This window comes from Electrophorus electricus, chromosome 8 (genome assembly GCF_013358815.1).
Source record: "Electrophorus electricus isolate fEleEle1 chromosome 8, fEleEle1.pri, whole genome shotgun sequence".
Taxonomy (NCBI): domain Eukaryota; kingdom Metazoa; phylum Chordata; class Actinopteri; order Gymnotiformes; family Gymnotidae; genus Electrophorus; species Electrophorus electricus.
In genome coordinates this window covers 1,472,750-1,487,443 of record NC_049542.1, presented here as the reverse complement: position 1 = coordinate 1,487,443, position 14,694 = coordinate 1,472,750, and the positions used below count along the sequence as shown (strand labels likewise).

Genomic DNA, 14,694 nt, shown 5'->3' with positions numbered 1-14,694 from the left:
ATCAAGTGTTATATCACATTGTCTTGTTATTCTGAACCTTTTCTGATTGCTTACTTCTTTTTTTTCTCTGGATTTCGACCTGGACTGTATTTACTCTCCTTTTCTTATTAAAACCAAGCCTCATTTTATCCACGAGCATCTGGCTTTCTCTGAAACATCAGAGAGAGACTGCATGGGAATTCATAAAAGGTTAGGTGGAACTTTGACCTAAGCCATCGTGACCAACCATACACCAGTCAATTTAATCCCAGTTATATTTTGAGTAAGCAATAATTGTCTGATAACACAAAGAAATTTTGGTCCTTTCACAACTCAAGGGCTCAAGTAAAGAGAACAAAATTATTTCAGGGTGGCATTTAGGATAAGTTGGGTTGATGTATATTACACAGAAAGTACTCTGGATCCTTATATTCAACACCTAGTTGTGATACATGCTGAACTAGATGGATGTGTGTGGTTGGAGAACAATTCAGCTATAGAACTCTGCTTTACAGCTGTGAATTTAGGAATTGGTGGTGTGATTATAGAGAGGTCCTTCAGTTGAAGTGGCTTTGGTCCACTGGTCGTAGTGTCAAGAACTATGAAGGCCACCTCTTACCACAGTGTTCTGGACAACTCTGAATCTACTGCAGTGGCTTAGCCATGGGGCATGTTCTTTTAATAAATGCCGTTTAAAGGTGAGCATACTGACGGGCCTGATTGGCCAACAGAATACCTATATCTGACACCAACTCAGCATTTTTGGGAGAAACTGGACTAAAGAACTTTCCACATTCCACATGAGAAACTATATCAGGAATACATACAGGTAAAGGTATTAAAGGTTTCAAAAAAATGTAGCAATTTAATATTTTCGATAGGTTTGAGCATTTTGAAAAGCAGAGTAAGGTGAAGGAAGACTACTTAACCACTATGAGATATTTAACTCAAATTAAGATATACCAGTTTAATGGCATACCGAAAATATACAAAATCACCAAAGATCATTTCAAATGATCTTTATTAAACAGGATGGAAATTGATCATCTGATCATCTCATCTTATTTACTGTTTTTAAAGCTGCAAATATATGTAGGATGCATTTCATTTAAATTTTCTTTTGAGAGCTGACATTTAAAAAAATGATGACGTTGTTAAAATGATACAGGTACAAAATCTCTTAAATGTATGAATATATTCAAATAAAAAAAACGAAGGGAATTAATGGGGTGTTATATGACAACACAGAAACAGTAATTCAAACTGTCTACAATGTGCAAATGCTGAATGTGTTGCATGTAGAAAAAAAAATGTATTCCACACCAAATCCACAATTTAATGTGATTTTTTTTTTTTCCTGTTAAGACACTCCACACCATGAGTACACCCATGTGACCTGATACTGGTTTTAAAGAAATATATGTTGGTCTTAGTAAAAAGATATGAAGGACTATAACATTCCAGAAATATAGCTATTATGTACATTTATATAAAGGATAAAATGGATATTGCCTCAACTCACAAGGTATATGGTCACCAATATGTCTGGGTACAGTCTTTTGTAGTAAGGTGGCACATGTTTCAATGCTTCATTTAGACTCTTTAAATGGCACATCATTTAGACTCTTTAAATGGCACATCATTTAGACTTTGTACAAGATAGTTGCTGCTGGAATGAACAGGAGTGCGATCTAAATCAGCATGGAATACGTTAAGCTCCATATTCATCTGTCGTATATTTACTCATACATACATCATATTTGGTCATTATATAGCTATAAAAAAAAAAAAAAAAAAACCTGCTGAAATGCCACAATTCTGGTAGTGTTGCATGGTGTAGGTATGATACCATTTACTTTAGGTGAACTATTGATGAGTAACAACATTAGCTGAAAAAACAGGGTAACATCAAAAGAGTTAATGCAACTGAGGTGATTCATATTAATCTTACATATCCTGTAGAGTCAAAATCAACTCATCTCAAAACAAGGCAGATTTTAGTATGCAGATTATAACATTACATGAGAAGCTCCATAGCCATCATGGAGTTCACTTAAGGATAAATGGAGGCAAACAGAAAACATTAAAGAGTAAATGTAGTTTTGTAAAAGGTGGACCTCTCCTGCTTGGACAAGATTGAGGTCTTATCTACTATGTATTCACCACTCACTTATCTACTGTATATACACTTATGACAATGTGTCTGTAGTCCACCCGAGTAACACCCATTTCATACAGAACAGCAAATGAAGTGTTAGTTGCTTTTATGTTGAAGTAATAAAAAAAAAAAACCCACAAAGTAAAATTACACATATTCAAGCTGAGCAGAGCACGGTTGATTAGCAGTTTAAGGATATTCTGCTGAAGCTGTTCCTTTAACTTACTGAAGCTGTGGAAATTACCACAATCCTTCATTTAGCTTTAGGAATATCTCCAATGGGACCCCAGTAGACTTAACCTCTTAAGTCTGATTTTTATGTACTGATCAAATAAGATTAAATAAAAAGAGGCCAAATAAAGGGTAATACTAAATCTGCCCATTAACTTAAATGATAAAAATTAACATTCTTCTAATTAGAAATTTGCTAGCTTTCATTAGTTCTGCCAGCACAAAGCAGAGCCATACACTGTCCACCCAAAAGAAAGAAGTGAAATTACAGAAAATAATGACAATATGAATTTATGGGCTGGAAGTTAAAATAATGAAAACTGTCCAACCAGCTGTTCTGTGTATCTGAGTGACCATCTGATTCACCCACAAGGGAAATTCTGCAATGATTAAACAGACACAGAATAATCATAGCCTCAGATTAAAAATGGTTGCCATCAGAAGATTCCCACTCTCAGTGTGATTTAGTCCAAGAACTTAACAAATCTGTGTTCAGAATACAGAGCCATAAAAGCTGTGGCCAACTATAGTGCTTTTTCTATCCGTGCCTCCAGAGGCACGTCAGCAGTTGCATGGGAGAATTCATGTAAGAGGGGCTTCTCATCCTTTGAGTGAGCCCCAGATGATGAGACCCACAATCACAGCCAGCACCACCAGGATGACGATCAATATGGCAATCTTCTTGCGAGACTTTTGCTGTGGAAGCCAGAATCTGTGTCAATATAGATCTCTGTAATTACTGCACTACTAATCAAAAGAGCAGCATAAGCCATAGTTCCCTTAAAAGAAAGGGAGAAAGGGTGAAATGGTAACCGTTACCTAAACACCTTAAGAGACAGACTACTTTAAACAAACAACTTTCAATTTACACCTGAATTAATAGATCTGTCGATCTATTGTTGATTCTACACCTGCAGTCTGAAACTAAACTTGTTCATGCAGTTGACACAGCTGTGTCCAACCTGTGGACTGCAGGTGACGTTAAAATGAGACACACCGTAGCCTAGCCAACCTTGGCCTGCCAAGTCCTGTCCTCTCAACTGACCCTGTGACTGGTGCGGGGACTGTAACTAATCAAGCAGGTTGGCTACGTCTCTGATCATTTGTTTGCAGATGTGGTTGAGCCACCGGCTTGTGCTGCCAGGCAAAATGTCCTGAGAGTGCTGCGGTTTGCCGCAGTCCAAAACAGGAAAACAAATCTCTACGCAACTTATGAGAGAAAACAGCAGTAAGATGAGCAAAACTGGGTCACCCGCAATGCACCATCGCCCTCCACACTGTGTTTCGGGATTTGGTCCACTTACAACACACACCTCCAGCTGTTACAGTCTGTCCACATATGTAATGTCTAATCACTATACGAATGCAATGTGAAGGACAGTTGATTAGCGAAGAATGCTGGACGGTCCCCCCCAGGTGATGATAAGAGAATGCTGGTGTTACCTGATAATTCGCAGCACTAGCCAGCTGCTGTGTAGCGGCGTGCACGTTCAGGTCCGCATTCTCTACATTGGCCTCTATGCTGTCTGTGGAGAGGAGGGGAAAAAGTACTTGAATATTGATCTGCATTGATTAGTTAGTATTGATTGAACAGTAGCTCAGCTGAGAGTCCATACTTTAGACCCAAAGAATATGTTCTGAAGGGTCAGTATAAATCTAAATATTTCTTTGAAGTCTAAAACAGCCTTCAATGCAGAACTGAGGTGCTATCTTCAAAGAATACACACTGATAAAGCTCAACCAAGGTGCAACACTAGGTCTTAGGAAATTATGAAACTTTTTTTATGACCATAGCACGTTTTAGCATGAGGACCTGTTCTGGACCTGTTCGTTCATGTGTTTATTTTCAGGACACTGTGGCAATACAGTCACTGGGAATTTTGATCCAGGATCAAAAAAGTTAGTACAACGATATCCCTTTACCAACCCAACGTTCCTCAGTCCAGTCAGTACAGTGTGTCTGGAAGAGACATTTTAACCATTCTCCCTCTTCCATCACACACACCTGAAACTCATGAAGTTAACGGATTTGTTGCAGCAAGTGTGTCAGGAGCAGGAAAACTGCTCTAGGGCCAGGGCTCGGAAACTGGTCTGGATAACGTGCCTTACGATGCTACGACAATGTAATTTGGAGTATTCCTGTTCTAACATTACTTTTCGGCCACAAGGTGACCGAGGTGTATTTGGCACTCTGCTTGGAGACATTGCTCTTGACCTAGATGTCAGTTGCATGGACGCAGGCAGCTCTGATGCAGGAAGTCTGGTGGGTAATCAAAGCAATCAAGCATGATGTTTCTGTAAACGCAGTGTTCCTGTTTAAAAGGTTTCTCTTCTGCCATTTCACCGCAGCTATTATACACTATAAATATGAACTAAAGTACCTTATATTGTGCACTGTAACATGACAGGTGACATCTGTGTTGAGTTTGACTCATGTTTTGCTGATAATTCTTCCTTTCAGGTGTGCACACTAGGCCTACTGCTTTTCCATTCAAAAGTTTAGATGACAAACAGACAGCAGGTTTCCACTGGGCTTATCTCAGCCACTCTCAGAGGATGTCATTAAGAGGACCTTCTTGGCCCTTTTAACACATTTGATTGCTGTTTCTCAATGAGGTTGCATCAGTCTGGCTGGCAAAACAGTATTGTGTTTACATGCTGTTATATTTGTGTATTCATTAGAAACTTCCCAGGGCTTCTGTGTTCATTAAACAAGCAATCTTTAATTCCTCTGGGCTTTAAGTGTCAAAGTTTAGCAAAGGGAGTCATTGGAGATATATCTGGGGATGATAATAGGTCTGTTTGTGTTTTTTGTGTGTGTGTGTGTGTTTTGTGTGTGTGTGTGTGTGCGCGCGCTTGTGCAATTGTGTGTAGAGGAAGCCATCATGGTTGCACACAGGCTTAGCTCATATTCAGTGATAAATGTTTTTGCGAAACTTTACTGCAATTCCATGAAACCCAAAACACTACAGCGATTGAGCTAAAAACCTTTCTGAATTTCATTATACTAAACTGATCAAAAGCCAGTTTGCTTTTCAGTACAGTAATTAAATAAGCCCTTATCATATGACTTTGATACTATATACTGAAACACCTGTTTGCCCTCTAGACTCTGTTGTTACTTGTTTATCAGCAGTTAAGCCCAGAGTGTACACACGTGAGAGAAAAATACAGAAGGCAAAATGACCTACACTAATGAAATGAGCAACTGGAATACAACAAACTAACTCACATTTATCATCTATACTTTGTTTGTATTTGTAGTGTGCTATACACCATTGGAGTGTTTAGTGAGTCCCCAGCAAGGGCCTAGCTCAGGTCTAAGGTAGGGTGTGTGTGTGTGTGTGTAGCTCCATGATCCCAATCAGTCTGGCTACAAACCAGCACATTCAACAAAAACAGCCCTCATAGCAACAAAAGAGAAACTTCATGCTGTCAAAGCTGCCAAATTTTCACCTGTTTTGATTCTTCTAAACCTTTCAGCAGCCTTTCACACAGTAAACCACAACATTCCCCTCTGTGTTCTCTCCAGCCTTGGTGTGACTGGCTCTGCATGGAAATGGTTTCAGTCCTATCTGGAGAGACGTTACTATCAGGTAACATGAAGGTAACATGGAGGATCCACATCCAATCCATGTAGACCCTTCACCGGTGTCTCCCAGGGCTCAGTATTAGGCCCTTCTTCTCTCTTTGTATACTTATATAGTTGTATACTAGCCAAAAATGGACCAGCTGCTCCATGTCAATGGTCAATGCCCGATCTGTACCTAGAGTACTTCCAACCTCAAGTAAAGCTTGACTTCAAACACCATGCTTCAAGTCTCATGGAAGACAAGCATCAACACCATTTTCCGTCCTGGCTCCCAGATGGTGAAACAAACCACCGGCTGTCTGGACAGCAGAGTCCCTTGCAGTCTTCAAACGCAGACTGAAGACCCATCTATACGTGGAATATTTAAATGACCACTGATCCCACACCTATGTTGAGTAACTGAAACTGCAGTACTTATTGTAGGGTATTGTTTATTGCACTTATTGTTGTCTGTTATAGAGCTCATGTGTTTTACACGTTTAGGCATAAGCATTGATCCCTGTATTTCAACAGTATTCTAGTTCAATGGTATCTTGAACTCAAACCTACTTCACTGGCTAGTATACATTCTATAAGTAAATTGTAAGCCAATGTATAAGAGCATATACCAAATGCCATAAATGTAAATGTAAAATGTAAATGTAAAATATGTGTGTGTACCTACTTTTATCTTCTAGTGCATTTATGTGTGCATTTACCTACCTACCTCTCTCTCTCTCACACACACACACACACACTCACACACACAGTTAGGTACAGGCAGTGTGTGTGCATATACTGTGAGGTACAAGCAAGTGGCATAAATGTAAAAGCTATAACTAGTTTTAGCAGGCCTTACCAATCATGTCTCCTTGTTCGTGTACCATAACTGCCAGGTCTTTGAAGATTTCATTGATGTCTGTTATGTCTGACTGAAAAGCATAAAAAAAAAAAATCTCTTAGGCTATGTTCACTTTCAAATCTTTTCAGATCAAATTTGAATCACTTTCATATGTCGACCTAGATCGGATTTGTATCTGTCTGGTAGCCATGTGACTCGACTGAGAACAGGAGGTTTTCATGTGGGTTTCAGCCTAAGTGGATATGCTTTCCAGAGTCATCATCAAAACAACAACGGCAGAGAACAGCAGTTACAACAGTAGCCGTGGAAGCAGCTAAAGCCAGATGCTTGGCTCTTATTTTGCCTTCTCCACTTGATTAAACACAGCTGACAAACTGTTGTGATGCACACATGAATTACTATGTATGTAGTGTCCATTTTGTCCAATTTAATAATATGAGTTCTCACAAATATGATGCTTTTGTTGGTGACATAGGTGATGTGTGTAAAATGTACCAATGCTGTTTCGAAAGACATCCACAATGCGGACAGATATTGCATGTTGATGGTACAAAAACCACAGTGAATATAATGAGCTATTTTCAGGACCACAGTTACTTATTAGATTGGGATGCTGTAGGGTTTCCCAGCCTGGTTCACATGGACCCTCAGACAGACCACTTGTTCATTCTTATTGAATGCTTGGTTCAGGTGAGGTGGGGGCTGGGATCAGGAATCAATGTGACAACTTGGCCAACTGAGGGTTAAGGGTCTTGCTCAGAGGCCCAAAAGTGGCAGACTGGGGGTGGGGGCTTGAACTGGCAACCTTCTGATTACAAGTTAAGTACCTTAACCTCTGACCTAAACCCTTTACTGGCCTTGTTTAAGAATACCAGCACACTTAAAGTATCCAATTATGACTATAATCAATCATTCTTTTTTTTTTAAATAAGAAAACTGCAAAAATGTTTAAATTTGTAATTGTTCCTAATCGAAATCATATATGCATCAGTCTCGCTGATGAGATAAGACAGCTTCTGCCAAATGCAGGAAATGTAGATGCCAGCTAACTCACCTCTGTCTCTGTGAAATATGGCTGTCTCACCTCCAGCTGTCTGATATATGGCTGTCTCACCTCTGTCTCACCTCCAGCTGTCTGAAATGTGACTGTCTCACCTCCGTCTCTCTGAAATGTGACTGTCTCACCTCCAGCTGTCTGATAGCTGTCTCACCTCCAGCTGTCTGATAGCTGTCTCACCTCCAGCTGTCTGATAGCTGTCTCACCTCCAGCTGTCTGATAGCTGTCTCACCTCCAGCTGTCTGATAGCTGTCTCACCTCCAGCTGTCTGATAGCTGTCTCACCTCCAGCTGTCTGATAGCTGTCTCACCTCCAGCTGTCTGATAGCTGTCTCACCTCCAGCTGTCTGATAGCTGTCTCACCTCCAGCTGTCTGATAGCTGTCTCACCTCCAGCTGTCTGATAGCTGTCTCACCTCCAGCTGTCTGATAGCTGTCTCACCTCCAGCTGTCTGATAGCTGTCTCACCTCCAGCTGTCTGATAGCTGTCTCTCTCTCTTTGATGAGACTGAGATCCTCTTCAGTGATACCACCTTCATAGGTTTGACCCTGGCTTTCACTACATGCACATGCAGAGAGAGAGAGAGAGAGAGAGAGAGAGAGAGAGAGAGAGAGGAATGTGAAAAAACAAACCAAAGATTTTCAAGTCAAATGATACTGGCCAAGAGCAAGTGTTTTATGTTTACATTTTCTGCTCTATATATTTACAAAAAATGTAAATATATTCACAAAATCTGCTCTAGAGGCAGCAGGTTGCTTTAGCCATGCAGGTAAAGCCTCTGACCTTTCAAAGGGTGAGACACTTCCTCCAACTGTGTCATCAGGAAAGCCACCCTGTGGACAAGTGGGGTACTGCACTTCAGGGCATGTCACAATCATAATGAACAAAATAAACAAGGAAAAATTCTGTTTCATTTTACTATAAACAGCATCTGCCATATAACTCATGTTTAATGTGGTGTTGACTCATAAAATAATAATACAAAAGCTTGGAAACCTTGTGAGCACACACACACACACACACACACACACACACACACACACACACACACACACACACACACACACACACACACAGTTTGTTTCTTCCCCATTTTAGTACTCCGATTAGCGTATCCTTTCTTACCGAAACTCGTGAGCTAGCTCGTACTCTGGCCACAAACTCCTTCTCCTTTACCGCTGCCAGTTTCTGGGCTTTCTGGAAAACTCCCAACGCGTCGGAGAAGTCACTGACAAGCCGCTCTCGCTGAATCTTCCTCTGCCGTTGCTGGAGAAGAGAAGACAGCATCAGCAATAACGTCTTCTTCACTGCCCTCAGCCCACTGTTGTGGTCAGTGTCACATTTTTAAAATGTTTCTAAAAGTGTTAGCTGATCTGAGGCCTGTTCTCATTCTCATATCAACATCAACATTCTCAATGTGGAAATATGGGAATTTCTCACTGGGATTATTCTTTTCCTTATAATCTCTATAAACACAGTCATAGAAAGAATAGGGGGGACTATATTTACTCTTTTTTGGGGGTCAATTATTATGGGACTTTGTGTGCATTATGTTGATATCATTTCTGATGACAGCTTTAGAGTTTGAGAATAAATAGATAAAAGACCTGCCATCATTTTGTATCACTTATTAATTCAACCCCCTGGTTTGCCATACACCAGCAGTTGCCATACATCCAGGGGATGAATTCTAGCCTTTAAATGTGAACTTTACCCCTCTGTACTGGCAAGGCTGAGACATAAAACCTGTGACACAATCTTTGTTATCAAGAGGATGTTAATTAAGCATTAATTAAAAAGTAAATTAACTAGTAAATTAAATTTAGCACAGTAATAAAGCATCCAGACCAGTCTGGTTTTGAACCTTGGGCAGCTGTTACTGCTTATTTCCACAAAGTAGTGAAAAACTTGAAAGTTGAATTTGAACTGAACACTTTTACCTGATCAGATGTCACTGGTAAAGAGCTGAACTCCTTCATGCACTTATCCGTTTCTTTAGCAAGGTAGTTGACATGCTGCTGTTTCTGCTGCCTGTGTGTGTGTGTGTGTGTGTGTGTGTGTGTGTGTGTGTGTGTGTGTGTGTGTGTGTCAATATATACACGCATGACAACAGACAGATGGACACATTTTGTTACTTGCACAGTTAAGTTCACAGTGTTGTAAAAGTGCAGTGTGGTACTCATCTGGTGATTGGACAGTGCTGTATTTTCAGAGCAGGTGTGTGGAGGGCCCCACTCACAGTCTTTGTCGTAGGTCTGATGTGTCCTTGTCAGTTCCAAGTTGGCTCACTATTTTCTGGATTTCAGTTGCTGATGCAAACAAAGGGCAAAATACCATAAGATACAACCCAGACACACCAATGTCAACTGAGATTCTTCTTTTAATCCCATTTTATTACAACACAAAAGAAAGCAAACTAAACTGGTGACAGACAGGTTCCACCTTCACTTACTCTGCTGTGTTATACTCTGTATGTTGGAGCTGATAGTTTGAACTAGAAGATTTGTGTCCTTGAATCCAGACATGATGATTAACCCCCACCTTCAACTTTCCCAGTCCTTGAAGGAAAAGATGGAGCAAATAACATATAGACCAAGTACCCCAAGGCTGGAAATAAAGCATTTGAAGCTAAAAAGATACATTTATTGCACGATTCAGTCTACATGAAAAGTTTGTCTCATGTTGCCTAGCCAATGAGGTCAATAGCCTCTTGTTAACCTCTCTTTAATCAGATACAAAATTTCAGCAACAACAACATTATTGGTTACATTCTTAGAACACGCGAGAGTCCGCGCATGCTTAATGGAGTGTGTAGTCCGCTAAAAACTGTGAATTCACACGGCACATAAGATGCTAAAAGAGGTTGTCTGGTCAAGCTTCTCTAAGTATTACCTACTCCACCTACACCTGCTAAGCTTAATGTGTTCAAAAAATGCGGAAACCAGCGCAACCTCTCGTAACTGTTAATGTCACAAGACTCGCCGACGTGTAATGCTTCACTTTGATACGTAGATCCTTTCGTTAAAGACAAACAAAATCACGGGTGACATTCACCAATGCTTTAACTAGGTAACATCTAATGCAATCCCGGCGACGAAGCTGCAGTGGAATAGTGGAATACAGCGCTGAAGTTTACTCTCCAACCAGAACAGATCTAGCTTCGTCAGCGACACTGCAGAGCATACTGTGCACCACTTCAACCAGTCTACAAAGACGACGTAGGCTTGGTATACGATATATGTGTGTGAAATAAACGTCTTTTCCTCTTTTTACCTTGATTATCTTGACCGAAAACTCTTCTGTTGAGCAGATTTCCTGACATCGAAAGTCATGCCCTGTCACATGATTTCCAGAGCAAATGGGATTGGTGTATTTTTTTTTTTTTCAGTCTTCCGCTCAAAGAGCTCTGACTCAACCACAGATTTATATAGGGACCATGGCGTCAATCCAGTCAGAAGACGTTACCGTAGGCAACGTTTCTGACAGTGGGGGGCTATTTAAAAAAGCGACTCACCCAGATATGTTGTCTTACTAAGATTACACAAAAACATATAAGTTTCCGGTCGAAAAATCGAGATCAATGAAAGCTAGTGACAGTTACTATGGCAACACATATTTTGAAGCTGACTTGTTTCCTGACAGGTTTACTCGACACTAAACCAGGTGTTACACCCACATTAGTCGAAAATGGCCTTTCCACCAGGATTCAGTCGTCATCGAAGCTCCGATTATTCGTAATCAGACTTACTTCTCAACAGTGTTTTGGCCACTGGACGTATAACGCAGGAGACGCTAAACAAGTCGACTGTATGTGCTTCACACAAATCTGTAAAAGAGACAAAAGAGGAAGTGGAGTTCCACAGGTTTGTCTTTATGAACGAAGAATAACAAAGAGAACGAGAAAACGCGGAAATGAATAGACAGTAAATGCCTCCGCACCATTTAAAGTTGACATAGAATGCATTTACTAGAGATCGTTAAGTTGTTCTCTGATGTCTGTAATGAGTTATGTGACTTTGGTTGGGCCAGAAAATGGCCAAATGCGGTTATACATGCACATTTACTTAGCTATAATTTGGCCCTAAATTGAAACGAGCTATTTGTTGTTGTTTGTACAACCTTTTCTTTTGGTGGGCTCATTAATAAGTTTCCACTTCAGTGCTGGACAAAAAATTGGATAAAATCACACATCTAGCATGGATAGCTAGCAAGATATTTACAGGTTGCGTTTGTGATGCCAGTCTTTTTAGTGTCAATCACTGAGCAAATCCTTTTTTATATTTTCTAAGGTTTGAGAAACTGGAGTGAAATGTACAGAGTGAACTAACAACTTGACGAGGATCCTGGTAAATGTGAATGCCAACGTGTCCTGCTGTCCTGAGGTGGTCTCAGGCGATGCAACCAGCAGAGTGGTGGTTTCAGAAGGGGCGTCAGGCATAGGAGCAAGCGCCTTAGCAAACCTGGCCTGCATTAAGCTAAAAAACACTCCAGTGTTCAGGCCTGAGTGTTAAGACTAGGTTTGACCATTGCAGAGCCTTACCCTCGAGGAAAAGTCAGAAGATTCAGGACAGGTCAGATACTTGAAGTAACGAGTGCTTTACATTATGGAAGTCTGCCCAAGACCCTGGCTAGTGTAAGCACACAGCGTGATTGCCAAAGAGGGCGAAATAAAACAGGCTCCTTCCTGGATGGTGGAGAGACGCGTGCCCTCGGGCGGGAATGTTCGACTTACTGCATCTTTTGTCTCTGTGTAATACAGAGACAGGCAGGGTGGGACACAAGGTCCCTGTTCGACATTGTTTATTTGAAGGAGGAACCGAATCAATCCATGGGCAGCGTACTAGAATGCATTACAAAAAAAATAAAAAAAATCAAAGCTAAGCTAAACAGGGAGATAAATACAGCGGTAAAACTACAGAAAATGAACAGGCAGATGAGAACTTTAATATAAAGGGGATATAAAAAGGACAGACGAAGAAGCCAGGCACAAGCAGCACAAATACAGAGGGCAATCAAAGCTAATGAGAAACAGTTGAGACAAATCAAACTCAGGGAAAACCGGAACAAGGGGCAGAAAAAGCATCAAAACAAAGCAACAAATGGCGAGACATCATCTTTTTTCAGTTATCTGACAGGAAGGCTTCCTCTCACCCAGGGTCAATCTAATGGCCCCCTATCCTCCTCCCTCCTCCCTCCTCCCTCCTCCCTCCTCCACGTGGTGAGGATCGCCACATGGCTTTGTTATTGTTCCTGTTATTTTGGATTGACGTGTCACCATGTGCTCCTGTGTACCATGTGATCTCACATGTTGCCACACCCCCCTTTTTTCGCCTGCCATGTGCTGCACCTGACCCTTGTTCTCCACTTTGTTAATGTGTGTATTTCAACCCCGCTGTGTACTGCCTCCTTTGCCGGCCATTGTCTTTGCAATGTTCATGTGTTGGTCATGTATCATCTGTGTTTTACTTTCAGTTTTTGAAGTAAATCTTTTTCTGTTCGAGACTTGCGTCTCCTGCCTCTCCTTTTCCCCAGATGCTGGCCTTGTGATGGGCAGGAATTACAGGGAGTCCTGACCCACTCCTTTTGGAAAAACAGAGAGTTGTCCCCATCAATTGTTGTAAATAAAACTACAGAATTTGAAATAATTAAAAACAAATATGCACTGAAAGATCTTATATAATAATAATACTACCACTGTCTTAATATTATTATATTATGTAATAATATCATCAGTGGTTAAGGTTCTTGACTTGTAATTGAAAAATTGCTAGTTCAAGCCCCACCACTGCCAAGTTGCCACTGTTGGGCCCCTGAGCAAGACCTCTAACCCACAATCACTCAAGTCCTACTCAGTCATATTTATAATTCACTTTGGATGAAAGCATCATGTAAATGTTGTAAATTTATAATGACACCTTGGTAGTGCTGTGGTTAAGGTACTTGTTTAGTAATTGGAAGGGTGCCAATTTGGTCCCCTCCACTGGCAAGTTGCCACTGTTGGGCCCGTATCAAGGTCCTTAACCCTGAGCTGCTCAAGTTATACTCAGTCATAATTGTAATTTACTTTGGATAAAAGTGTCAGCTAAATGCTGTAAATTAATTTAAGTTGAATTGTTCATCTGAACCCCTTCATATTAACCCTCGGTACATGGAAGTGTGTTACTGGTGGCAGACCTCCAGTAAGTATCTACGTTCCAAAAGGTTAACTTAAAACAAAGAAGTTGTCATACATGTTTCTTTACTTTTACCACTAAACAATTACAATTGTTACAATTGTAACCAGACTCTATTTAGTTTGCACCATTATCTTGTGGCCTACCTGTCCTTCAGCTCACCCTTCACATGGCCTGTTTATACTACTCCCATCTGGAGCAGAGCTACACAGCATCCACACCAAGTCCTCCAGATTCAGGAACATTTTCTTCCCACAGGCAGAGTGCTCAAAGAATCTGCCTGATGGACATTATATGTTCAAACTGAACCGCTAACTCAGCTCTACCTTTTACTTTCATCTGCTGCACTGTACTGTGTGCACCCAGCCACTTTTCTTAACCTGTGTATCACTATATTCCACTCACTCTGTATGCACAGTCGCTTTATCATGTTACTAAACTATCATCAGCTTATTGGAGTACTAATAAGTCATCAGTGCGCTAATAACAATGTACACACACATCATGCTCCCATGGATCAACAGCTATGGACCCCGTCTTTTTACCCAGTGCTTAGTATGGTCTCCCTGTAATTATTGTCTGCTTGCAGTATTACATACTGCTGTTATATGTTAATGTAGCACCTTGTTCTCAAGAAAATTAGGGAGAGAGAAAAGTTTAATTT

At 40.7% G+C, this 14,694-nt stretch overlaps 1 protein-coding gene and 1 long non-coding RNA gene across 3 annotated transcripts; one reads left to right on the top strand and one right to left on the bottom strand.

Moving 5' to 3' along the window:
- Nucleotides 1–982: 982 nt before the first annotated feature.
- stx7l (syntaxin 7-like) lies at nucleotides 983–11,671 on the bottom strand. 2 transcript variants are annotated; one of them, XM_035529050.1, is made up of 10 exons: nucleotides 11,606–11,671; nucleotides 10,310–10,415; nucleotides 10,097–10,166; nucleotides 9,798–9,888; nucleotides 8,983–9,123; nucleotides 8,641–8,690; nucleotides 8,325–8,415; nucleotides 6,799–6,871; nucleotides 3,812–3,894; nucleotides 983–3,064 (listed from the first exon to the last, which is right to left on the bottom strand). In XM_035529050.1, the coding sequence occupies exons 2-10, from the start codon at nucleotides 10,380–10,382 to the stop codon at nucleotides 2,969–2,971; spliced, it is 768 nt and encodes a 255-aa protein (XP_035384943.1). In that variant the 5' UTR covers nucleotides 10,383–10,415; nucleotides 11,606–11,671; the 3' UTR covers nucleotides 983–2,968. The 2 variants fall into 2 exon arrangements, with proteins under 2 accessions (XP_035384943.1, XP_035384942.1); XM_035529049.1 differs by lacking the exon at nucleotides 11,606–11,671 and adding an exon at nucleotides 11,131–11,225.
- Nucleotides 11,636–13,359, top strand: LOC113592315. Its single transcript, XR_003412299.2, has 2 exons — nucleotides 11,636–11,720; nucleotides 12,147–13,359. It is a non-coding gene; the product is annotated as an uncharacterized LOC113592315 (long non-coding RNA).
- The last annotated feature ends 1,335 nt before the right edge of the window (nucleotides 13,360–14,694 follow it).